At 46.0% G+C, this 25,162-nt stretch overlaps 1 protein-coding gene across 7 annotated transcripts in view; it reads right to left on the minus strand.

Annotated features, from left to right (window-relative positions):
* ADSL (adenylosuccinate lyase) overlaps positions 1-24,211 on the minus strand; it is a 39,965-nt gene extending 15,754 nt beyond the window's left edge. Inside the window, exons 1-14 of one of the 7 annotated variants that reach the window (XM_077949731.1) lie at positions 24,029-24,211; positions 20,903-21,106; positions 17,822-17,866; positions 16,581-16,660; positions 10,875-11,046; positions 10,607-10,653; positions 9,416-9,506; positions 8,567-8,636; positions 8,272-8,419; positions 6,845-6,935; positions 5,314-5,403; positions 4,625-4,801; positions 3,168-3,230; positions 273-2,181 (exon numbers count right to left, since the gene is read on the minus strand). In XM_077949731.1, the coding sequence (XP_077805857.1) occupies positions 2,113-2,181; positions 3,168-3,230; positions 4,625-4,801; positions 5,314-5,403; positions 6,845-6,935; positions 8,272-8,419; positions 8,567-8,636; positions 9,416-9,506; positions 10,607-10,653; positions 10,875-11,046; positions 16,581-16,660; positions 17,822-17,866; positions 20,903-21,106; positions 24,029-24,181 (1,500 nt within the window). In that variant the 5' untranslated portion in view covers positions 24,182-24,211 and the 3' untranslated portion in view covers positions 273-2,112. Of the gene's footprint in view, positions 1-272; positions 2,182-2,903; positions 3,231-4,618; positions 4,802-5,313; positions 5,404-6,844; positions 6,936-8,271; positions 8,420-8,566; positions 8,637-9,415; positions 9,507-10,606; positions 10,654-10,874; positions 11,047-16,580; positions 16,661-17,821; positions 17,867-20,902; positions 21,107-24,028 lie in introns of those variants that run through there. The other 6 variants (XM_077949733.1, XM_015150393.3, XM_077949732.1 and 3 more) reach the window with 6 other exon arrangements.
* Positions 24,212-25,162: the final 951 nt, after the last annotated feature.

A 25,162-nucleotide genomic window follows, 5' to 3' on the forward strand; every position in this document is an offset into this window, starting at 1 on the left:
CTGGGTTAACATAGTGAGACCCTGTCTTTACAAAAAACAACAAAAAATTAGCCAGGTGTGGTTGTGTGTGCCATAGTCCCAGCTACTCAAGAGGCTGAGGTGAGAGGATCGCTTGAGCCAGGAAATCGAGGCTGCAGTGAGCTGTGGTCACACCACTGCACTCCAGCCTGGGCGACAGAGCGAGATCTTGTCTCTCATATATATATATATATATATATATGATATATATAAAAATGTACATTTAACATGTTTTCCAGTGAACATGCAGACCATCAAATTAAAATGCTACATGGGAAAATCAGATTACAGAGTTGCATACAAGTGTGTAAATACAGAAACAAAGGAGAATGGAAAAGGAAAGAAGACAGAGATGCACCAACAAATCCACCCACTCAAATAGTCCAGGAAGAAACCAGGTCAAATCGCCAATCACTGGAGACCATTAGTCTAACAGAATTGTTAGGACAGGAAGAAGACTGTTATCTTATTTCCTTATTTTCTATGAGGAAATGTATTAACTAAAATCCATGGTATCCTATATCCCCAACATCTGTTATGTAATATAAAGTCTCACATTAGATAAACTGATAGTAGTTGCTGCCTCTAAGTTGCCCATACCAGAGAAGGAAGTAGACAGAATATCTGGTCAGAGTCCAATGACTTAATTTCCTTGTTTCAGACTTATCATTTCAGGATTTTTTTTTTTTTTTTTTTTGAGACTGAGTCTCGCTCCATTGCCCAGGCTGGAGTGCAGTGGCATGATCTTGGCTCACTGCAACTTCTGACTCCTAGGTTCAAGCAATTCTCCTGTCTCAGCCTCCCGAGTAGCTGGGACTACAGGTGCCTGCCACCATGCCCGGCTAATTGTTTGTATTTTTAGTAGAGATGGAGTTTCACCTTCTTGGTCAGGCTGGTCTTGAACTCCTGACCTCAGGTGATCCACCTGCCTCGGCCTCCCAAAGTGCTGGGATTACAGGCATGAGCCACCACCGCACCTGGCCCTTTTCAAGATTTTTTAAAGAGATGAATAGAGTGACTCTTTCTGGAAGTTGAGCAAATGGCTCTATGCTATCCCCACTTGCTTGCTATACTAGCCTATATTCAGAATTTGGTTTTCAGAATTGCCTTCTATTGTTTTTCCCAATAGGTTGAGCTCTTCTCTTAGGTTGGCTTTAAGTGACAAGTTCTCGCTATGTCACCCAGCCTGGACTGAACTCTTGGGCTCGTGACCCTGTTGCCTCAGTTTCCCAAGTAGCTGGGACTGCAAGTGCGCATCATCTCAACCTGCTTTTCTGGCTACTTTTAGATAAAACTGGAACCGATTCAGCCTCCTCTCCCCCACAACATTCCTAACTAGGCAGTCTTCCAGCTTCTGCCTGACCTGGGAGATTGAGGGTGGATTGCTAATCTCAGTGGTTCCAATGTCTGGCCCCAAGCCAATCTCAGAGCCTTAATAATGGGTATTGATCTCAGTGTCTCTTGGGGCAACACACAATCAAGTCACTCTTCCTCCACGCGGCAATATTTGAAGTGCTGACAAGTTTTCTCCTGGATAGGATAAAGAGCCCTAACATTCCTCCACCACAAGATCTTTTTGGAGGTTCGCTCTCCAGTTTCTCTCTGTTCCTCAGACTGGGTATCCAAAATTGAATGTAATGCCAAGAGTGGGGAGCAGTAAGCCTCTGGTGGCTTTCTGGGCACTGGACAACCATTAACACCTCCTAAAACAGTCTTCTCTCAGTTCTGGTGCATACTGAGTTTAAGGTTAATTTATTTACATTGATCTTATTTTTCCTCTTAGTTTAAGGCACATCATTTCAGCCTGTTTAGGTTATAGATGAAAACTTATTTTACCAAATAAATGTACTTGTTAATTCTCCCAGTTTTGTGTCATTTACAAATCTGATAAACAAAAGCTTTCATTTTCATCTATGCTGAAAAATACGTAGGATGAGAATGGGCTAAATAACAAGGGCTCTCCTGGCAGGTAGGTAATTAACTCAATATTTGGCTACAGTTGCTTCAATCAGCTATAATACTGCAACAAGGAAGTTGGGCGTGGTGGCGGAAGCTGGAAGACTGCCTAGTTGCCAAGTATCTGATGTGCTCTTGCTATTGGAAATACAACAAGGAATGACACAGACAATGTTCAATGTTCTTGTCCAATGGCATTTGCTTACACTGTAAACAAGTAAAAAAGAAAACAAGATTAGGCCGGGCATGGTGGCTCATGCCTGTAATCCCAGAACTTTGGGAGGCTGAGATGGGTGGATCACTTGAGGTCAGGAGTTCAAGACCCGCCTGGACAACATGGCAAAACCCCATCCCTACTAAAAATACAAAAGTTAGCCAGGTGTGGCGGCGGGTGCCTGTAATCCCAGCTACCTGGGAGGCTGAGGCCGGAGAATCGCTTGAACCCAGGAGGTGGAGGTTGCAGTGAGCCAAGATTGTGCTACTGCACTCTAGTCTGGGTGACAGAGCAAGCCTCAACAACAAAATCCATGCAACAAGGAATAAAGACTGTCAGGTGCCCTGATGAAATCAATATACTCAATTAGCATTTCCCTGATATATAAGCCTTATCAAAAGATGAAATGAGGTTGGGCACAACTTTGGCTGAATAAGCCTGATGGTCACATCAGGGTTTTTTTTTTGTTCTGTTTTGTTTTTAAGTATTTACTGTAGTTCCAAACTTCATTACTTATACTAGCCAAAAATAACCGAAATAAAAGGTATATCTGATCATGGACTCAATCACTGAGTCCAGGCTATTTTGCTAGACCTAGATCTAATTCACTTTTAGAGGACAGGACCAGAAATTTCTTGCTACTTTACAAGCAAACGAACACGTGAAAAGGACTAAACTTGAGGCAGCTGGAAAATATGCCTTGAAAGAACAGAGATCAAGTACGAACTACATTTATTATGCAAGTTTGTGTTGTTGTAAACAACAGAGTAAACTTCAATGCTCTTTGTTTCTGCATTGTTGAGAAATATGAGACTGAGAAATGGGAAAGACCATGGATAGAAGAAAGTGCTGTATTAATTTAAGGTAACAATTCTCGAGGTAAAATAAGACATTACAGTAACACAATTTTCATGCCTCAGCAATTAATGATTTTTCGTTTAATTCTCTTCCAACTCTAGAGACATAATTCTGCTTTCACCTTCATCACACTTTCATATGGTTTTAACAAGGGATACACCTCCTCTTCTAAGAATCTCTGCACCTGCCAGAGGAAAGCAAATACAAGACAAAAGAAAATGTTAAGATATTAGCAGATAATACCTTTTCCAATGTCAGGTGATACCACTAAAACCTAATTTAATGAAGCTTTTACTCCACCACTAAGCTTGTTTTTTCCTTAACTGCCTATAAGGAATTTCCGCCTAGACACAGGTGATTCAACCACCATGCCCACATGCCCACCAACCTTTCCCGCAAACTGGCCCAGCCTGTGTTCTCTCAGGTGGTTTTGCCATTTCCATCCAACCTAAAAATCACCACAGCTTTCCTCCTGCTTTCCAGCCCTCTTCAAGTAATCACCAAGAGCTTAACCTCCTCTCCCTCCCTGGTCTGCATCTCTCACCACTGCCTTCACTCAAAGCTCTCATCATCTACTGCTTGGTCCGTTGCAGCAGCCTCCTTATTGGTCTCCTACCTCCAGTTCTAGTATTTTAGCCCTCAGTCCTCGCACCTACTGCTTGGTATTCTAATGACCTATTTAAAAAGTATTCACCACTAAGTTTTAAGCTCTCTGAAGATGAGAATTATCCATTCATCTTTATTTTTTGAGACAGGATCTCACTTTGTCACCCAAGCCAGAGGGCAGGGGCATGAACATGGCTCACTGCAGCCTTCACCTCCTAGGCTCAAGCTATCTTCCCGCCTCAGCCCCCTGAGTAGCTGAGACTACAGGTGCACGCCACCACACCTGGCTAACTTTTGTATTTTTTTGTAGAGACGAGTTTTCACCATGTTGCCCAGGATGTTCTTGAACTCCTGAACTCAAGCAATTCTCCTGCCTAGGCCTCCCAAAGTACTGGGATTACTGGTGTGAGCCACTGTGCCCGGCCTATCTATTCATTTTTAAATCCCCAGAATTAAATACAGTATCTGAACACATACTGAGCACCTAGTATATACTCATGCATTTCAATTGTTAAAACACTGAGATATTTACTTTTATCCTGTCAGCCAGTAAATGCCGGAGGTTAGGATTTAACCCAAATCCACCTGACAATAAAACCTAATTCTTTGTCCATTATACCACATTCTCAAGATCAAAACTCCAAAAAATCTACATAAAGAAATACTTAAGGCAGCTAGCTCAAAACAGCCATATCTTGGTCAGTTGTGGGGGCTCACGCCTGTAATCCCAGCACCACTGCACTCCAGCCTGGGTGAGAGAGAGACTGTCTCCAAAAACAAAACAAAACAGAAACCAAACCCAAATCTCTAAGTTTTAGCCAGCAACCTGCTCTGATTTCCTTCTAACTAGGCCCATTCCCAACATACCTCCTATAAAGCAAAAACATCCAAGAGAGTACCCCAGGTTCTGCAGCCCAGCAGAAAAGAGGCTTCTGGGGACCGCTCCTCGGAAGCGTTCTAATGTACGCTTACCTGCTGGGAGGCACGACCAGTGAAAGAAGAAGGATCCAGTAAACGATCCAACTGGGAGTGAATGGGACTGAAGTAGGCATCAGCCTGGATACGCTCTATGAGGTCATTGTCACCCCCTTCCTGCTTGACCACAGAAGCTGCCTGCTGAGAAAGCACTCTGATTTTCTCATGGCAATCCTGGGAAGACAGTGAAGTATTGTCAGTTCTCCACTAACAGGGCATATGAACACTTTAAAAAAGTCATCAGATACTTCACATCCATGTAGTCTACACAGCTCTACACAAAAACACCTCCAGGCTGAGGCGGTTCCTGTGTCTGTCTCTACCAGGGTCTTCGCTACTCTCTGCCCACATCTTAGGACAAGCCTGAAATGGATGCCACCCTGCTCTGGCCCTCTTCCATAAAGCCCCATGAATAATTTGCTTTTGTTTCCTGCTCACTTCCTACGGAATGTCAGACCTCATTCCTTCACTAGGAGTGGACTTTTCCTACAAGTGATTAAGTAATTCACTTTAAAAAACTCAGTTCACCACAATCACCCTCCATAGATGGCAGATTATGGCCACTGCTCTGTACCATTACTGTGAAGGTAATGACACGAACACCTTCATCTGCTCTCCCTCATGGAGAAGACAGCAGGACCAAACATGCACTCTCAACTTAACCAGGAACATGAGAGGTTACAAACCTGGCGGCTACCTCCAGCTTTGACCATGGCCATGATGATGTTCTCTGTGGCCATGAAAGGCAGCTCTTGCCGAATGCGCCGTTCAATTACCTATAGGAAAAGATAAAGTGAATGACCAAGAAAGCTGCCTCAAGGCTAAAGTGATAAACACAGCAGGATGTCAAACAAAATGCACAGCACAGACACTAACTACCACATTATGGAGACAGAAATGGGTTGTTTTATTCTACATGATGTTTTTTCAGTTTTCTTACTAACTCAGACTTTTGATTTTTTTTTTTTTTTTGAGACAGTCTCGCTCTGTCGCCCAGGCTGGAGTGCAGTGGCACAATCTCCACTCACTGCAAGCTCCGCCTCCCGGGTTCACACCATTCTCCTGCCTCAGCCTCCCCGCCCGCCACCACGCCCGGCTAATTTTTCTATTTTTAGTAGAGACGGGGTTTCACCGTGTTAGCCAGGATGGTCTCGATCTCCTGACCTGGTGATCCACCCACCTCAGCCTCCCAAAGTGCTGGGATTACAGGTGTGAGCCACCGTGCCCAGCCAGACTTTTGATTTTTAAAAAGGGAATATTAACTTAAAAAGTTGCCACATAGAAAGTGGCATGATCTTGGCTCACTGCAACTTCTACCTCCTGGGTTCAAGCAATTCTCCTGCCTCAGCCTCCTGAGTAGCTGGGATTACAGGCACACACCACCACGCCCAGCTAATTTTTGTATTTTTAATAGAGACAGGGTTTCACCATGTTGGCCAGGCTAGTCTTGAACTCCTGACCTCAGGTGATCCGCCTGCCTCGGCCTCCCAAAGTGCTGGAATTACAGGCGTGAGCACCGCACCCGGCCTTAAATAATTCTTTTTTTTTTTGAGACGGAGTCTGGCTCTGTCGCCCAGGCTGGAGTGCAATGGCCAGATCTCAGCTCACTGCAAGCTCCACCTCCCCGGCTTACGCCATTCTCCTGTCTCAGCCTCCCGAGTAGCTGGGACTACAGGCACCCGCCATGTCGCCCGGCTAGTTTTTTGTATTTTTTTTAGTAGAGACGGGGTTTCACTGTGTTAGCCAGGATGGTCTCGATCTCCTGACCTCGTGATCCGCCCATCTCGGCCTCCCAAAGTGCTGGGATTACAGGCTTGAGCCACCGGGCCCGGCCTAAATAATTCTTAAAACCCCTATATGCTACATATCAGTGCTCAGCCTCAAGAGCTAAGTATAGGAGAGAAATAAACCCATCTGCCTCAGGTACTTAAAAACAGGCAAATGGAGCCATCTACTCTGCCTAGTCACACCAGAGCTGATGATTCATGCTGCGAGATAGTTTAAAGGCAATTTAAAATACTTCTTTTTCTGTTTCTATAAATGTGTCTATGAATTCCACAGAGCTAGTTCCCTAGAGCTTATGAACTGAAGGATGAGCTCGGGTGGGAAGAACGCCTATCGGATCAGAATGCAGCTCCCTCAACACACCCCAGAGCACCCTCCCTCCCACATTCTAACCCCTCCCTAATACTTTACTTTTTAATTGAAGCTTCTTACTTTGGGGTACACTACCAATCCTTCAGAAATGTTCTGCAGCGTATTCAGTATAGTATCTGCAGTAAGAAATGCCTCGGCCAAACAGATCCGTCTAGAAAACAAATAGCCATTCAGTATCTCTTTAAACAAATAATTTCAGTGAAATGCAGAGTGTGTCCCAACAAGTTGCCCTACTGACTGTACTCTCTGGATAATTTCCTTCAATCTCATGATTACCCCAATGACCTCATGACCCTCAAGTCTGTCGCCTCTAGGCCAGACCACTTGCCTAAGTGCCAGACCTTATACCTACTGAGACGTCTACCTGGTTGATCCATAGGTACCTCAGTCCCCAAACTGAACTCAGCCACTGTCATTCTTCTTACTCACCATTACAAACCTGCCATTCCTCCCTCGCAGGTCCTGCCTCAGCAAATGACAGTAGCGCCCCAGTCACCAAATTCTTTATACTCACTCCGGTCAACCACCAGGGCTGGCCAGTCTGCCTTCAACTCTAGATCTATATCCTTCCTCTCCATTGACATGGCACCTGCACCAACGTGGCCTCGGACTTTTAAAGTAGCCCCTAACTTGTTCTGACGTGATCCCTGTCTCCTTAGAGCCAACTCTCCAAACTGCTGCCAGGGTCTTTTAGCAGGCAAATCAGCAGACCCCCAGGGTCACACCTTGCTAAAAAGTATTCAGTGGCTGACTTCTGAGTGAGTTCACATGACTTATCTCCAGAGATAAATCCTAGATTATGCACAGATCCCAGAAAGCTAGGTCTAACTATACATCCGTATCCACTCAAGAAATTCCAGCACAATGCAAGCAGGCGAGAGTAATGCCAGTCTGCTTTAAATGAGTATTAACACAAAACAGAAAATGATGTGCACATTGGTACCTCATCAGCAGTACAGATTATTTCAGACTCATCTCATAGCTTATCAAGATGTCATTGTGCCTAAACACCACAACTGACATCTATCTGCCTTCAGAAAAGACCCAGAAGACCTTTCGTAAACTGGCTACTATCTGTGACCATGTCCTGCCCCACCTCCTGGCACATGTTGATTTCATTCCCCAGGGCTACTCAAGTAGTAGTAACTCCCTCAAGTGTGTTTTCTCCTGCTTTGTGCCTTTATAATGCTCCCGATCTTGTCTTTAAAAGATGCATGTATTTCTTAAGTCTTAAGGCACCACCTCTACTGTGAAGCGTTCTGACTCCTCAAGCACTATGCCTTCCTCTCTGCTCCACAGTACCCAGTACACACTCCAATTGTAACACTTATCACACTGTCTTTTCTATGTTTTTGCCTCCCTGCTAGACTCTGGGCTCCTTGGGGATAAGGAGACTGTAGAGATGCTCAAATATGTCCTTTTACTTCTAGGTCCCTCCTTCAGACCTCCTCTCAACTTGGTGTATGTGACGTCCTTGCACCACTGACCGGTTGGCACTATCATCCAGTGTCCGTTCAAACCACTGGACAGATGCTGTCTGTAGCGGGTCCATGACAAGGGTCATCAGGTGGCGGGCAAGACTGCAGCAACGTTCTGAACGCATGGGATTCCGCTTGTATGGCATTGCACTCGAGCCTGCCCATGTAAAAAAGGACAAGATGCAAAGGCAGAGAGACTTCAGAGGATAGTGAGTAGGCAAGCATGCTGCTGAATGAGCTCTCAGCCCCCATCCACAGCCCTCCAGCCGCTCTGTGTGCTCACAGGTCTCTACATAGCACTCACCAATCTGCTGTTTTTCAAAGGGTTCCTCCATCTCCTTGAGGTTTGCCAGGAGGCGTATGTCGGTGCAAATCTGGGGGAGGCAGGGGAATAAGCATCATCCCACACTGTCAGTGTGTAGGAGAGTCTGGGAGCCGTGACTAGGCTGATGAAGGAGATGAGCTCTTAGGTGTGCTGCGGCTGAGCTGAAGACCAGTGTGTCCTCCCCAAGAGCTCCTGGAGAGTATCTTACTCAGACTCCTCTCTGTTCCCGAAGGGCTGGGATGACAAATTCAAGGAGCATGAAAACGCTTTTGTGAAACACTGCTTAAGGCATCATGGAAAGACAATCACAAGATTAATTTAGGATGGGCACAGTGCCTCACACCTGTAATCCCAGCACTTTGGGAGGCCGAGGCAGGTGGATCACCTGAGGTCAGGAGTTCAAGACCAGCCTGGCCAACATGGTGAAACCCCGCCTCTACTAAAATAAGACAGGCATGGTGGTGCATGCCTGTAATCCCAGCTACTTGGGAAGCTCGCCTGAACCTAGGGGGCAGAGGCTGCAGTGAGCTGAGATCGTACCACTGCACTCCAGCCTGGGCAACAAGAGTGAAACGCCATCTCAAAAAAAAAAAAAAGATTAATTTAATACACCACTGAAAAAGATGGATGTTTTGCAGTGCTTGGGATAACTTTAAAGAAAATGCCAAAACTAGTCTTCCCCTTAAGGGTTTCATCTACAGACCACAAATTATTAAACTAAATGTATAATATTGCTTGAGAGATGGTTAAGTAAAAGTCTGAGGCTGAAACAGTCTGTCTGTGGTGCCCAGAGCTCCTGTCCCCGCCCCACAAGCTGCCACAACTCACCTTGTGTACTGACGCCCCCAAGCTAGCCAGCACAGACAGTACTTCAATATCCACTTTTCGTGTATATGTCTGCCCTGTGATGATGAAAGCTCTAGAAATAAATAGAAGAGAGACGTATGTTAAAATATTTTAAAGCCATTGCAGTGGTGCATGACTGTAGTCCCAGCTACTTAAGAGGCTAAGGGAGGAGGACTGCTTTAACCCAGGAGGTTGAGGCCAGCCTAAGCATCATTGGGAGACTCTTATAAAATAATAATAATAATTCAAAACATGCCTCTGTCAAACAAGGAAAAACACATCCTAAAGAAAAGCTTGGTCTTATTGGTATGCTAAGTTATACTGAGCCAGTGGACCTGAGTGGTAACTTGCTCCTGAAATAAACTATTCTTCCACCCTTTTCACTAATACTCAGGACACTGGCATGACTCAAGAAGGATACATGGTGCAACATGCCCATGTCCGGCCACAGCTCAATAGAAATGCCTGGGCGAAGCATCCATGGTGGAACCTGGTGGACTCCAATGGAAATGGTCAGATTTAGCCTAACCTGTTGGGGGCCCTAAGTAAAGAAACAAAAATGGTAACAACATGAAAAAAGGTATATTCTAAAGAAACCAGAAGTAAATCATTTTCTTTTTTCCTATAGATTATACAAAAATAGAATGCAGGTCGGGCCTGGTGGCTCATGCCTACAATCCTAGCACTCTGAGAGGCTGAGGCAGGTGGATCGCTTGATCTCAGGAGTTCGAGACCAGCCTGGGCAACATGGTGAAACCCTGTCTCTACAAAAATAATACAAAAATTAGCCAGGCATGCTTGTAGTCATAGCTACTCAGGGGGCTTAGGTGGAAGGACGGCTTGAAGCTGGGAGGTGGAGGCTGCAGTGAGCCGAGATCACACTGCTGCACTCCAGCCTGGGTGACAGAGTAAGGCCCTGTCTCAAAAATAATAATAAAATAAAATAAAATCCAGAAAATATGTCAGCAAGACGATTGGGGGAAAAACAAAAAAGAATCCAGATAGTAAGAAAATAAAACCCAGGACAGAGACAGGAAAAAAAAAAAAAAAAAAAAATGGGTAGAACAACAAAGGAAGAAAAAGGCAAAAATTATAAGGTCAAATCTAGAGGTATACTGAACACAGGACTTTCATCAACTTAACAGGGAGGTCAACGTATTCCCACTTACCTACCTCTTAAATCCTGCCTTATCTGTCACCATCTTGTCAAGCTGCTCTACCTTGGAAAGAAAAGACACATCCTTATAATAATCCAGGTGTCTAGTATGAGAATGCCCCAACCTGTCATCCTACCCAGGTCTTGCCCCCAACCCGCACAACTTCCTTCCAGTTCAAAGACCCCACCCGTCCCACAATCAATCTCTCCTATCATCCTCAAAGACAGCCTTGTCTCAGGCTCCACCACTGAGTTTCAGTGTCCTGCAGGTCACTTTCTGAATACCTTATGGTCATCTCCCTCAAAGAGCTGCAGGAAACTGGCCTGAGTGCCAGTGGTGCCCTTTACTCCCCGGAAACGCAGGTCATCCCGGACACGCTTCAAGTTCTGGAGATCCATGCAAAGATCCTGAATCCAAAGACAGCAACGTTTCCCCACTGTGGTCAGCTGTGCAGGCCTGAAAACCCAAAGAGAACACACGGAAGTCTCAGACCAACACCTTACATCATCAAGGTTTCATTGCTTCTTTTCATAACCACCATTACCCCTTGGAGGGAGAACAATTTAAGAGATGAAGTAATTGGTAAAGATAAAACAAGAGCTAAAACGTTTAACCAAATAATCGTTACGGAGATTCAATGTCATTTATAAATAGTCAAGGAGTATGAAACTAAAAGGCTATTAGCATAGTTCTTTTTTCATCAAGAGGCAATTTTTAAATTACTATTATTCCTAGACTGGGTCTTGCTCTGTCGCCCAAGCTGGAGTGCAGTGGCATGAACATAGCTGACTGCAGCCACGAACTCCTGGGCTCAAGTGATCCTTCTGCCTCAGCCTTCCATGTAGCTGGGACCACAGGCACGCAATACCACGCCTGGCTAATTTTTAAATTTTTTGTAGTGATGGGGTCTCACTTTGTTGCCCAGGCTGCTCTCAAACTCTATGTCTCAAGCGATCCACCCGCCTCAGCCTCCCAAAGTGTTGGGATTACAGGCATGAGCCACTGTGATGCATGGCAAGAGGCAATTTATCATAAGGGCAGGAACAATGTCCCTTTTGTTCATGGCTATATCCACCGACATTGGTAAGAAATACATCAGAAAGTCGTGTAATATTTGCCAAGTATCTGATATGCTCCTGCTATTGAAAATACAATAAGGAATGACACAGACAGGATCCTTGTCCAATGGCACTTGCTTACATTGTAAACAAGTAAAAAAGAAAACAAAACAAGATTAGGCTGGGCGTAGTGGCTCATGCCTATAATCCCAGCACTTTGGGAGGCTGAGACGGGTGGATCACTTGAGGTCAGGAGTTCGAGACCAGCCTGGCCAACAGAGACAGGGTAAAACCCTGTCTCTACTACAAATACAAAAAATTAGCTGGGTGTGGTAGCAGGTGTTTGTAATTCCAGCTACTTGGGAGGCTGAGGCAGGAGAATCACTTGAACCTGAGAGGCAGAGGCTGCAATGAGCCGAGACCGTGCCACTGCACTCCAGGCTGGGCGACACAGCCAGACTCTGTCTCAAAAAAACAAATTAAAAGAAACGAGATTAATTATTGAGATTTTAAGTGCTAAAAGAATAAAAGAACAATGAAGATAATGGTGATGGCTGCTCTAGATTGGAAGTAGAGGAAAGCCTTTGTGAGGAGTCAAGACCCAGTGAGGAGTAGTCACGCGATGGAGAACCACCCCACAACACGCATAAGCAGAGGATGTGAACGTAGCAGCTAGTGGCTTTGTTTCTTGTTAAGCCTAAATCAAAGCAGGGCACCGTGGCTCAGGCCTGTAATCCCAGCACTTTGGGAGGCCAAGGAAGGCAGATCACCTGAGGTCGGGAGTTTGAGAAAAGCCTGACCAACATGGAGAAACCCCGTCTCTACTAAAAATACAAAATTAGCCAGGCATAGTGGCGCATGCCTGTAATCCTAGCTACTCGGGAGGCTAAGGCAGGAGAATCACTTGAACCCAGGAGGCAGAGGTTGCGGTGAGTCAAGATTGTGCCATTGCACTCCAGCCTGGACAACAAAAGTGAAACTCCGCGTCAAAAAAAAAAAAAAAAAAAAGCCTAAATCAAGCCACTGAAGGTCGGTTTCTGAACACAAAACATAATTACGAGGCCAGCTGCGGTGTCTCACGCCTGTAATCCCAGCACTTTAGGAGGTTGAGGTGGGTGGATCACTTGAGGCCAGGAGTTTGAGACCAGCCTGGCTAACATGGCAAAACCCTGTCTCCACAAAAAATACAAAAATTGGCCAAGTGTGGTGGCGCATACCTGTAATCCCAGCTACTTGGGAGGCTGAGGTGGCAGAATCGCTTGAATCCAGGAAGTGGAGGTTGCAGTGAGCCAAGATCATGCAACTGTACTCCAACCTAGGTGACAGAGTGAGATTCTGTCTCAAAACAAAACAAAAAAACAAAATACATAATTATGAATAAATTGTCCTAATGTCCAATTTATTTCTTTTTTGAGACAGGGTCTCACTCTGTCACCCCAGGCTGGCATGCAGTGGTATAATCACAGCTCATTGTAGCCTCAATCTCCTGGGCTCAAGCCATCTTCCCGCCCCAGCCTCCTGAGTAGCTGGAACTACAGGCACAAGCTACCACACCTGGCTAACTTTTTGTTTTTTGTTTTTTTTTTAAGAGCCATGGTCTCCCTATGTTGCCTAAGCTGGTCTCGAACTCCATGCCTCAAACTATCCCCGTCTTGGCCCCCCATAGTGCCGAGATTACAGGCCTAAGTCACTATGCCCAGTCTAATTTCTTTTTTTTTTTTTTTTTTTGAGATGAAATCTCGCTCTGTCGCCCAGGCTGGAATGCAGTGGCGCGATCTTGGCTCACTGCAACCTCTGCCTCCCGGGTTCAAGCGATTCTCCTGCCTCAGCCTCCTGAGTAGCTGGGATTACAGGTGTCCGCCACCACACCCAGCTATTTGTGTATTTTTAGTAGAGACGGGGTTTCACCATGTTGGCCAGGCTGGTCTTGATTCCACTTTCTCATGATCCACCTGCCTCAGCCTCCCAAAGTGTTGGGATTACAGGCGTGATCCACTGCACCTGGCCGCCCAGCCTAATTTCTTTCTTTTTCACTGTCACCCAGGCTGGAGTGCAATGGCGCAATCTCGGCTCATGGCAACCTCTGCCTCCCAGGTTCAAACAGTCCTCCTGCCTCAGCCCCCCGAGTAGCTGGGCCTCTATAGGCGTGCGCCACCGCATCTGGCTACTTTTTTTTGTATTTTTAGTAGAGACAAGGTTTCACCATGTCAGCCAGGCTGGTCTTGAACTCCTGACCTCAGGTGATCCACCTGCCTTGGCCTCCCAAAGTGCTGGGATTACAGGCATGAGCCACCGTGCCCAGACCCAGCCTAATTTCTAATAGATAACCTAACCTATTCCAAATGGAATTTCTTTCCTCTTAGGCTAATAACACTGACAGCTAGGAACATCAAGGCATAACACTAGGAATGTCCACAGAAGGCACATCACAAGCTACAGTGTATCTCCAAAATTAATCTTATCGTTTTCCTTGTTAACTGCTAACAGATTACTGGTATAAGCAAAGAAAGAAGTAAATTAGCATGGACTTGTTCACAGCAGCATCATTCATAGTAGCCAAAAAGCAGAAATCCCCCAAATGTCCATCAGTTGTTGACAATTGGGTAAATGAAACATGGTACAACCACACAATGGAATGTTTTTCAGTCATAAAAAGAACTGAAGCTCTGATACAACATGGATATTGAAAACAGCAAAAGAAGCCAGACATAAAAGGCCACATATTGTACACGATTCCATTTCTATGAAATGTGTAGAATAGGCAAATGCGTAGATACAAAAAATAGATCAGCGGCTGCCAGCGGGTGGGGAAGGGAGGCATAGGAGTGACTATCAATGGGCATGAGGTTTCTTTTTGGGATGATGAAAATACTCTGAAATTATATAGTGGTAATGATTGCATAATTCTCTAAGTATAGTAAAAACCACTGAATTGTACACTTTAAAAGGGTGAATTCTGTTATGTAAATTATATCTCAATAGTTTTTTTTAATTGCATGAACTGATACACTAAGAGGATGCCTACACATCAACACTGTTTTCTGAGTTCCTAATGGCTACGAACTCTGGCAGCCAATCTCTTCCATTATGCTATCTCCGGAGGAACATTAGAATGCTTCTGTATTTGCTGAGCACTGAGGCAGGAGAGGAAGAGAGGAGCTGTATTTATTTTTTTTGTTGAGACGGAGTCTTGCTCTGTCGCCCAGGCTGGAGTGCTGTGGCTGGATCTCAGCTCACTGCAAGCTCCGCCTCCCGGGTTTACGCCATTCTCCTGCCTCAGCCTCCCAAGTAGCTGGGACTACAGGCGCCCGCCACCTCGCCCGGCTAGTTTTTTGTATTTTTTTAGTAGAGACAGGGTTTCACTGTGTTCGCCAGGATGGTCTCGATCTCCTGACCTCATGATCCGCCCATCACGGCCTCCCAAAGTGCTGGGATTACAGGCTTGAGCCACTGCGCCCAGCCTAGGAGCTGTAACACAGAGGAAGGAGGATGTGGAGGGAAGCCACTGGCATGGAGCACTTCGTATGAACAAGCGCTTCAGGCTACTGCTACCAATAAGTATAGGCCCTGCCTTTAAGAAATACGAAGCTCAAAAGGCTTTCATAAATTATCATATCCTTGTTGCCACAGCAATACACCATCAAAACAGAAGGCAGATGCTAATATACCACTACTCAAACATCACTCAAAACCTGTCACTAGCACTCCAAAATTACAACATCAGCATTTAAAAGGGCTTTATTCAGTAATCATAAAAATACTTGCATATTTTACAAGTAAAAATGCAAAAAGTATGGCTGGGGGCAGTGGCTCACGCCTGTAATCTCATCACTTTGGGAAGCAGGGGTGGGCAGATCACTTGAGGTCAGGAGTTTGAGACCAGCCTGGCTAACATGGTGAAACCCTATCTCTCCAAACAATACAAAAATTAGCTGGGCGTGGTGGCTGGCGCCTGTAGTACCACCTACTAGGAAGGCTGAGGCAGGAGAATCGTTTGAACCCAGGAGGTAGAGGTTGCAGTGAGCGTGAGCCAAAATCACACCACTGCACTCCAGCCTGGGCGACAGAGCGAGACTCCGTCTCCAAAAACAAAACAAAACAAAACTAAAAACGTAGAAAGAAATTTAATTTTCCTATTATCTCATAAACCAGAGTAATCAACATTTACATCATGGAGTACTTTCAACCAATTTTTGTGCAATTTATAAGCTGTCTTTGTTACCATAACATAAACCTAAGTGCCTTTGCACGTTAGATCTTGTAAGCATCATTTAAATGGTTGCATATTACTCCAACCTATGGATGTACGAATACTATGCCTTACTTATTCTCTTATTGTTGAACATTTCGATGTTTTTCTTTTTTTTTTTTTTTGAGACGGAGTCTTGCTCTGTCGCCCAAACTGAAATGCAGTGGTGCGATCTCAGCTCACTGCAACCTCTGCCTCCCAGGTTCAAGTGATTCTCCTGCCTCAGCCTCCTGAGTATCTGGGATTACAGGCACATGCCACCAAACCTGGCTAATGTTTATATTTTTAGTAGAGACGGGGTTTCACCATGTTGGCCAGGCTGGTGTTGAACTCCTAACCTCAAGGGATCCGCCCACCTTGATCTCCCAAAGTGGTGGGTTTACAGGTGTGAGCCACCACACCTGGCCCATTTAGATTGTTTCTAATGCTTACTATCATAAATAATATTTTTCAAGGCTCTTGATATGTTTTTCCCAACGTTTCCCAAAGGAACTGTTATATTTACTCTCTCACCAGTATGTTTTAAGGTAGATATCAGGCTCATTACCCATAAACATCCCAAATTACTTATACTTAAATCATGTTTTCAGATTCTTCACCTCAAGGTTACTGTAGAAAAGACAGAACTCAAGAAGTAGCTGAAAGCCATATGCACATAAACAAGAAGTAATCTTATCACTTACTGGAAATGTGTGAAACCTAACGTGGGTAGACTGGCTCGTTCCTTAGCAAAGTCGGCAAGCCGAGAGATCACTCTGGCAAGCTACAAGAAAGATCATGTGATAGAAAGAGGTTGAATTCAGGTTGTGTTCATTACATAATTAGGAACAAAACTTTTAGATAATTTTGTATAAAATTAGACCTGTAACTCATGAAAGGCAGCAGCCATATCTTTCCATCTTTGTATCCTAAACTGCCTGGAAGAGTTCATAGCAACCAAAATTTGAAAACTGAGTTGACTACCTAAAATGTCATGAACTATTTTAAGACCATGGCAGAAAAACAGAACAAAATCATAATCCTGACCCACATATCCCAGCAACATGCCTTTGGTTGCACTCTCTTCATTTGAAAGGATGACAGCAGCGAAAATGAAGAACTGGCCGGGTGCGGTGGCTCATGCCTGTAATCACAGCACTTTGGCCAAGACAGGCGGATCACGAGGTCAGGAGATTGAGACCATCCTGGCTAACATGGTGAAACCCCGTCTCTACTAAAAATACAAAAAAATTAGCCAGGTGTAGTGGTGGGCGCCTGTAGTCCCAGCTACTCGGGAGGCTGACGCAGGAGAATGGCGTGAACCCAGGAGGCGGAGCTTGCAGTGAGCTGAGATTGCACCACTGCACTCCAGCCTGGGTGACTGAGTGAGACTCTGTCTCAAAAAAAAAAAAAAAAAAAAAAAAAGGCTATGCTTTAAAAACCATTCACTTACAGTCAGCTGGGTGCAGTGGCTCACACCTGTAATCCCAACACTTTGGAAGGCCAAGACGGGGGGATCCCTTGAGCTCAGGGTTTGAGACCAGCCTGGGCAACATGGCAAAAACCCATTTCTACAAAAAATTAACCAGGAGAGGTGGCATGCACCTGTACTCCCACCTACTTGGGAGACGGAGACAGAATTGTCTGAGCCTGGGAGGCGGAGGCTGCAATGAGCCGTGATCACGCCACTTGACAGAATGAGACTCTGTCTCAAGAAGAAGAAGAAAGGAGAGGGAGGAAGAGAAGAAGAAAGGAGGAGGAGGAGGAAGAGAAGAAAGGACAAGGAGAAGAAACAATTAGTTCTACAGATTAAACACAGGGATGTCGTTCACCTGAAAAAATGATGCTCTATGTAAAAATTTACATTGTGATTTAGTTGTAACTGGTGCCTATCGCCTACCATAGGGAATCTATGGTTGGTAGGAAACATCTCCCAACTCCTTACCTTTGGCAAAAGCAGGTCAAGTGCATTTCTAAGAATAATCAAGTCCTACGAAAGAAAACGCAATGATCTTATATTAAGCAGCTTTGCTCAAACAATATTATTATGTAACACTTTTTGGCCAAAAAGGCTGGGTTGCTCAGCTACCAGCCTATATCACCATTACCAACCCACTAAGCATGCCAGAAAATACTAATACAAGTTGTTCTTTCCTGATTACTGTTTGAAAAGCACGTCAGCTTAACAGTACTACTGGGATCTATAAGGAACAAAACCTTTATACTTAAAAGCCCAGCATGGTGGCGCATGCCTGTACTCTCAGGACTTTGGGAGGCTGAAGCAGGTGGACCACTTGAGGCCAGGAGTTTAAGATCAGTCTGTGCAACAGAGCAAGACTGTCTCTCCAGTATTAAAAAATTTTTCAATTAAAAAAAAAATGACTGGACAATGTTTAAGTCAACAAGGTTTATGTTTTCCCAGAGGACTGCTTGAGTTTCTGAGAAGCTTCCATATGGTACATTCCATTACTTTCCTCCCCCATTTCTTTTTTTCTTTTTTTTATTTTTAAGTTGGGAGTCTTGCTCTGTCGCTCAGGCTGGAGCTCAGTGGTGCAATCTCAGCTCACTGCAAGTTCCGCCTCCCAGGTTCACGCCATTCTCCTGCCTCAACCTCCCGAGTAGCTGGGACTACAGGCACCCGCCACCACACCCGGCTAATTTTTGGTATTTTTAGTAGAGACAGGGTTTCACCGTTAGCCAGGATGGTCTCGATCACCTGACCTCGTGATCCGCCCACCTTGGCCTCCCAAAGTGCTGGGATTACAGGTGTGAACCACCGCGCTCAGCCTTCCCGGTTTTTTCCTGCCTACAGTTGCTAACAAGGAAAGGAATGACCCAGAATATCAAGGTTTAGGAAACGTAAAGCTGCTTTTGAGGAAGGTTATCTCGAGATGTACATCTTTCAGGTAGCTCCAACACATGTCGATATGAAACAGTAATTATTGAGCCCATCCACACACTGGGTACTGTTTAAAGGATTTTCCAAGTAAGAAGACTGTTCTTCTCCCGTTACCTGACTCGCCAATTACACAAAGATGCCTTTAATTATGTTTAAGACTAAATGAAAGCATTTGGGGCAACTTAAAAATTACTGGCTTATTCCCAAATTGGACATTTATCTGGAATCTAACTTCAACCCCCATGGGTATACTCTGATTAAGAGCACAAGCTAGGTCAGGTGCGGTGGCTCACGTCTGTAATCCCAGGATTTTGGGAGGCTGAGGCAGGACGACTGTTTGAACACAGGAGTTCAAGGCCATTCTGGGCAGCATGGTGAAACACTGTCTCTATAAATATTTTAAAAATTTGCCAGGCGTGGTGGCTCATGCCTGTAATCCCAGCACTTTGAGGGGGCTGAGGCAGGTAGATCGCCTGAGGTCAAGAGTTCGAGACAAGCCTGGCCAACATAGTGAAACCCTGTCTCTACTAAAAATAAAAAAAATTAGCTGGGCGTGGTGGCAGGCGCCTGTAATCTCAGCTACTAGGGAAGCTGAGGCAGGAGAATCGCTTGAACCTGGGAGACGGAGGTTGCAGTGAGCCAAGATCGTGCCATCGCACTCCAGCCTGGGCTACAAGAGCAAAACTGTCTCCAAAAAAAAAAAAAAAATTGATCCCAGCACTTTGGGAGGCCGAGACGGGCGGATCACAAGGTTAGGAGATCGAGACCATCCTGGCGAACACGGTGAAACCCCGTCTCTACTAAAAAAAATACAAAAAACTAGCCGGGCGTGGTGGCGGCGCCTGTAGTCCCAGCTACTCGGGAGGCTGAGGCAGGAGAATGGCGGGAACCCGGGGGGCGGAGCTTGCAGTGAGCTGAGATCCGGCCACTGCACTCCAGCCCGGGCGACAGAGCCAGACTCCGTCTCAAAAAAAAAAAAAAAATTGTTTTAAATTAGCCCAGTGCAGTGGCACATGCCTGTGGTCCCAGTTACTCAGGAGCCTGAGGTGGGAGAATCGCTTGAGCCCAGAAGGTCAAGACTGCAGTGAGCCATGTTCGTGTCACTGCACTCCAGCCTAGGTGACAGAAGCGAGACCCTGTCTCAAAGCATTTTTTTTTGAGACAGGGTCTTTGAAGGACTTCACAGTCCTTCAAAGGTCTTCGAAGGATTTTATAAGTCCTTTGAAGGCCGGGCGCAGTGGCTCACGCCTGTAATCCCAGCACTTTGGAAGGCCAAGGTGGGCAGACGACCTGAGGCTAGGAGTTCAAGACCAGCCTGACGAACACGGTGAAACCCCTCTCTACTAAAAAGACAAAAATTAGCCAGGCACGGTGGCGGGTGCCTGTAATCCCAGCTACCGGGGAGGTCGAGACACGAGAATTGCTTGAACCTGGGAGGCAGAGGTTGCAGTGAGCAAGATCGCACCACTGCACTCCTGCCTGGGTGACAGAGCAAGACTCTGTCTCAAAAAAAAAAAAAAAAAAAATTCCTTTGAAAAATTACCTCAGCCATTAAAATGCTAAGGCTTTGGCTTACATCCAGCAAACCAATGCATAAGCAGGATCTGTAGGTCTTATTTTATAGAGGTCATTTGGTGCTTACAGTTTAGATTGGAAGGACAGTAAAAGCTGAAAAAATTCCTCAGCATTTTCAACCAAGATACCTTTAAAAATAAAGATTTGGCTGGCGTGGTGGCTCACGCCTATAATCCCAGCACTTTGGGAGGCTAAGGTGGGCGGATCATGAGGTCAGGAGATCGAGATCATCCTGGCTAACAGGGTGAAACCCGCCGTCTCTACTAAAAAAATACAAAAAAATTAGCCGGGCGTGGTGGTGGGTGCCTGTAGTCCCAGCTACTTGGGAGGCTGAGGCAGGAGGATGGCGTGAACCTGGGAGGTGGAGCCTGCAGTGAGCCGAGATCCCGCCACTGCACTCCAGCCTGGGCGGCAGAGGGAGACTGTCTCAAAAAAAAAAAAAAAAAACAACACAAATTTATAGTTTCACTTCCTAAACTGGACAACATCAAATAAAATTGACAAATACATTCTAGAGACTGAGTTTTAAGTATAAACAACACGGGCACCTACAGTATTGTCTCCAACATAGCAAGAAGTGGCACCAAGGTGAATAATGCCTGCAGCTTTTGGACAGCAGTGGCCAAACGTGTGCACGTGAGCCATCACATCATGTCGTAATCGTTTCTCTTCCTCAGCTGCCATCTTGAAGTCGATGTTGTCCAGGTTTGATTTCATCTCCTGGATTTGTTCATCTGTGATAGGCAAACCCAATGTCTGCAGAATAGGCAAAATAAAATAAAATAGACTCAGTGTCACAGTTATTTGAATGAAGTGACACCAAGGAAAAAAACTGATTCATGTTAGCAGCAATACCCTATCTCCCAACCCTTAAATTAAAATTTAAGGCAACCGAGTTGAAAGTCCACTGGCCGGGGGTAGTGGGGTCGAGGGGTGGTGGGAGAGACCTTCTCAATGAACCATGGGAAAGTATACTCTAAGAAAGCTCCGAGAAATAAAACAACAACATAATCCTGCTCTTGACTGTTCCTTCTGCCCAAGACCTCTGCTTGGTTCACTCCCTCACACATTCTGGTCTCTGGAATCAAATGTCATCTCCTCAGAGAGGTCTTCCCTGACTTCAGTGTAAAACACCCTCTGTGTCACTCTCTATCCCTGGCCTGGTTTTATTTACAGCACTTAAAAACCACATGACATTTTTTACATATTTATTAACCTGTCATTTCCCTCTAGAATGAATACTTCTTGAGGAGCTTTGTTTTATTCATTGCTTAATCCTTAGTGCTTGGCATGGTGGTGGCCATGTTACTTAGATGGATTTACTTTGAGAAACCAAATTTAAGAATTCTGTAAGTAGTTTTGCCAGGAAATTATGTACAGCAAATGAGTGCAACTGAAAGCAATTTCAGGAGATACTGATGAGAAAATAAACACGTCAATGTCTTACATTCATCCATCACTGGAAAAATTAGGCTGCAGAAAACAGCTGGCAGCCCACAGGCAACTCGGAACTTGGATCCAAGGGTTGAATATAAACAGTGGTGAAACTGATTTAAACCTCACTTGAAACTTGCAAACAGTGACTCGGGGAAGGATCTTACATCTTAGACCTCTTTTATCTAAGAGAGGAGCTACTAGCCAGATATGGCTATTTAATTTAATTTGATTAATTAAAAAGTATTGGAAAATATTTATAAGTAAAAAGTCAGGCCAGGTATGGTGGCTCACATCTTTGGGAGGTCAAGGCGGGTGAATCGCTTGAGTCCAGAAGTTCTAGACCACACTGGAAAACATAGTGAGACCCGTCTCTACAAAAAAAAAAAAACAACACAAAAATTTGCCAGCCATGGTGGCGTGCACCTCTAGTTCCAGCTTGGGAGGCTGAGGTGGGAGGACAGCTTGAGCCCAGGACGCAGAGGTTGCAATGAGCCGAGATTGTGCCACTGCACTCCAGCCTGGGCAACACAGCCAGACACAGTCTCAGAAACTAAACAAAAACAAATAAAAGCAAAAAGTCAGTTTCTCAGTCACACTAGCTGCATTTCAAGTACTCGGCAGCCACATGTGGCAGCACTGCCTGGAACTTTACAGTCACAGAAGACAGGACACCTCTTGACTCCTTCCAAAGCAAAGCAGCAGAGGGCAGCATGGCCATACTGCTTCCTCCCCTGAAGCAATGTATCTTTTCAAAATTCATACTTTCCTTACTACGAATTTTCTGCATTCCTCCTAATCTCTTATTCTCCAAGTTTTTTCTTAGCTACTAAGTTATTATGCAATTTATGGTAAATGTGACCTAATAGATAATCCAAAGCTAAAATTGTATGCGTTTCAGGCAAACAGAGGAAAGAAGACATACTCAGACTCTACATTCCAACTCCAGCTTGAAGCCATTTACTAGCTTTGGCGACCCTGGCAAAGTCTTGAGTACCACTACCCTCATCTACAGAATGGAGTATCAGATGAAGTAGAAAGAGTACACGCTAGTACATCACAAATCACAACACATGATGAAGGTCTACTACTATCGCTATCTACACCAAGAGTTTATTAACTTGATGCTCCATTCTTTCATCTGTAAAACAGGTACAGTATTTAATACCTACTCTTCACGGTTGTTTGGAGGATTAATGAGCGATCATGTGTAAAGGGTTAAGACAGTACCTGGGTCTCAGAAGGCACTATATGAATGTCTGCTATTATTGTAGTGTATAGCCCAATATTTCGGAGGGCAGTGATAAGGGGAGGGCAGGGAATCTAGAATGAAAGTTTCCTGTTTCGAGAGTTCCATTGTACGGGTCCTAGACACAAACTCAGATTGTTTCCGTGCTTAGTGTGCCGTTTGAGAGAGCATTGCCAACTTGCTCGTTGTGGCACTTTCCTCTGAAACTTGAGGAGAAACATTATCGCTCTCTGGATCACCTTCAGTTTGCTTCAACTCTTCTGGAGCTATTTCTGAAACCGCTGGGCTAAGGAGTTCTCAAACAGCCCTTAGAAAAGAAACTATAAAACCCGTTTAATAAACCCCTACCCAGAGTCTTCTCCTCAGACGCAAAGCGCAGCCCAGTGAGGCGGAAATGGTGGCCTAGAAAACACGCATTCCAGTCTTGTCACTTGTCACTAACTGCATAACTGTGGAAGACCAAGGGGCTACGTGCTCAGCTCAGGCTCTGGACTGCACCCAGGTTCAAATCCCAGATCCGCGCCTAATAGCTGCATGGGCTAGGGCAAACAACAAGCTGTCTGGGCTTGGTGTTCTCCCCTGCAATGTAGGAAAAACACAATCAAGCCTGCAAGATCTTCACGGATTACACGAGAAAAGATGCGTGAAATAATGAGCACAACGGTACGAAACAAGCGCTCGGTGTCTGTCGTTAGCAGCGTACTCCTGCGGGGATGACCAAGGTGAATTCTCTGAAACTGCAAGCTGAATTTCTCCCAGCCGCCTCCGCGTCTCGAACCCTCTCGGACTAAGAACATGTGAGGCAACAGGTGGCGGCTCCCGGGCCACCTGCCCTTGCTTTCCTGGGGCCGCAGCTCCTCAGGACAGGGAACACCCAGCTGAAAATAGCCCGGCCGCAGCTCCGGGGTGGCTAAGCCCAGCCCGGCACAGAGCCCGGCACGTGCTGGGGCGGTCCCGTCCCTCCCGGCCCAGCCCCTCAGCCCAGGGTCCGTTACCTGCTCAGCCTCCGCCAGCCACAGCCACAGCTGCCGCCATGTCCGGAATTTATACCTGTCGCTAAACACGAAGCACATCTCCGGGCTCGCATAGCGGGAGGCAAGAGGTGAGCGGTAGCTGTCGGGCGAACCATGATCGCCTACAGCAGCCATGCCGACCCCGCGACCACGCCAGGATAGACTGGACCCGGGAAGAGCGGAAGCGGAAACCCGGAGGCCGGGGCAGGACGGGGCGGGGCGGGACTTCCTTCACGCGGTCCAGCTTTCTGGGTTCCGGGCGCGCTGGGCGCTGCCGGCTGCCGATTATCTCGGCTGCTTCTGCCTGAAAGTTGACGTGGTTCGCTTCTTTGGCCAGAAACATGATTGGTGCTTCCTACGTTACTTAGCCGCGCTGCACTTTAGTTTTCCTGTCTGTAAAAAGCTACATTAAGACTTGCCCCGGCCGGGCGCGGTGGCTCAAGCTTGTAATCCAGCACTGTGGGGGCCCCAGACGGGAGAATCGCTTGAGGCCAGCAAATCGAGACCAGCCTGGGCATCACTGGGAGACCCTCCCATCTCTTAAAAAAAAAAAAAAAAAAAGAAAAAGAAAAAAGGCCGGGCGCGGTGGCTCAAGCCTGTAATCCCAGCACTTTGGGAGGCCGAGACGGGCGGATCACGAGGTCAGGAGATCGAGACCATCCTGGCTAATACGGTGAAACCCCATCTCTACTAAAAATACAAAAAACTAGCCGGGCGAGGTGGCGGGCGCCTGTAGTCCCAGCTACTCGGGAGGCTGAGGCAGGAGAATGGCGTAAACCCGGGAGGCGGAGCTTGCAGTGAGCTGAGATCCGGCCACTGCACTCCAGCCTGGGCGACAGAGCGAGACTCCGTCTCAAAAAAAAAAAAAAAAAAGCCTGCCTTTCGGGTTGTGCGGATTCAGTGTTAGAGCGGTGTCTGGCACTCTTGGAAGGCCGTGTGTGCGCTTGCTGTTACTCTTATTGCCGTCGCCCCACCCACTCCTGCCCGCCTCGCACAGAGCTCGGCTCTAAGGAGAAATGAAGATACCCAAGGGAAATCGGCATTTACTGCGCCCCCAGTAAGCTGGATGCGGTGGCCTACGCCTGTAATCCTAGCACTTTGGGAGGCCGAGGCAGG

Source organism: Macaca mulatta, chromosome 10 (assembly GCF_049350105.2).
Source record: "Macaca mulatta isolate MMU2019108-1 chromosome 10, T2T-MMU8v2.0, whole genome shotgun sequence".
In the NCBI taxonomy this organism is placed as follows: domain Eukaryota; kingdom Metazoa; phylum Chordata; class Mammalia; order Primates; family Cercopithecidae; genus Macaca; species Macaca mulatta.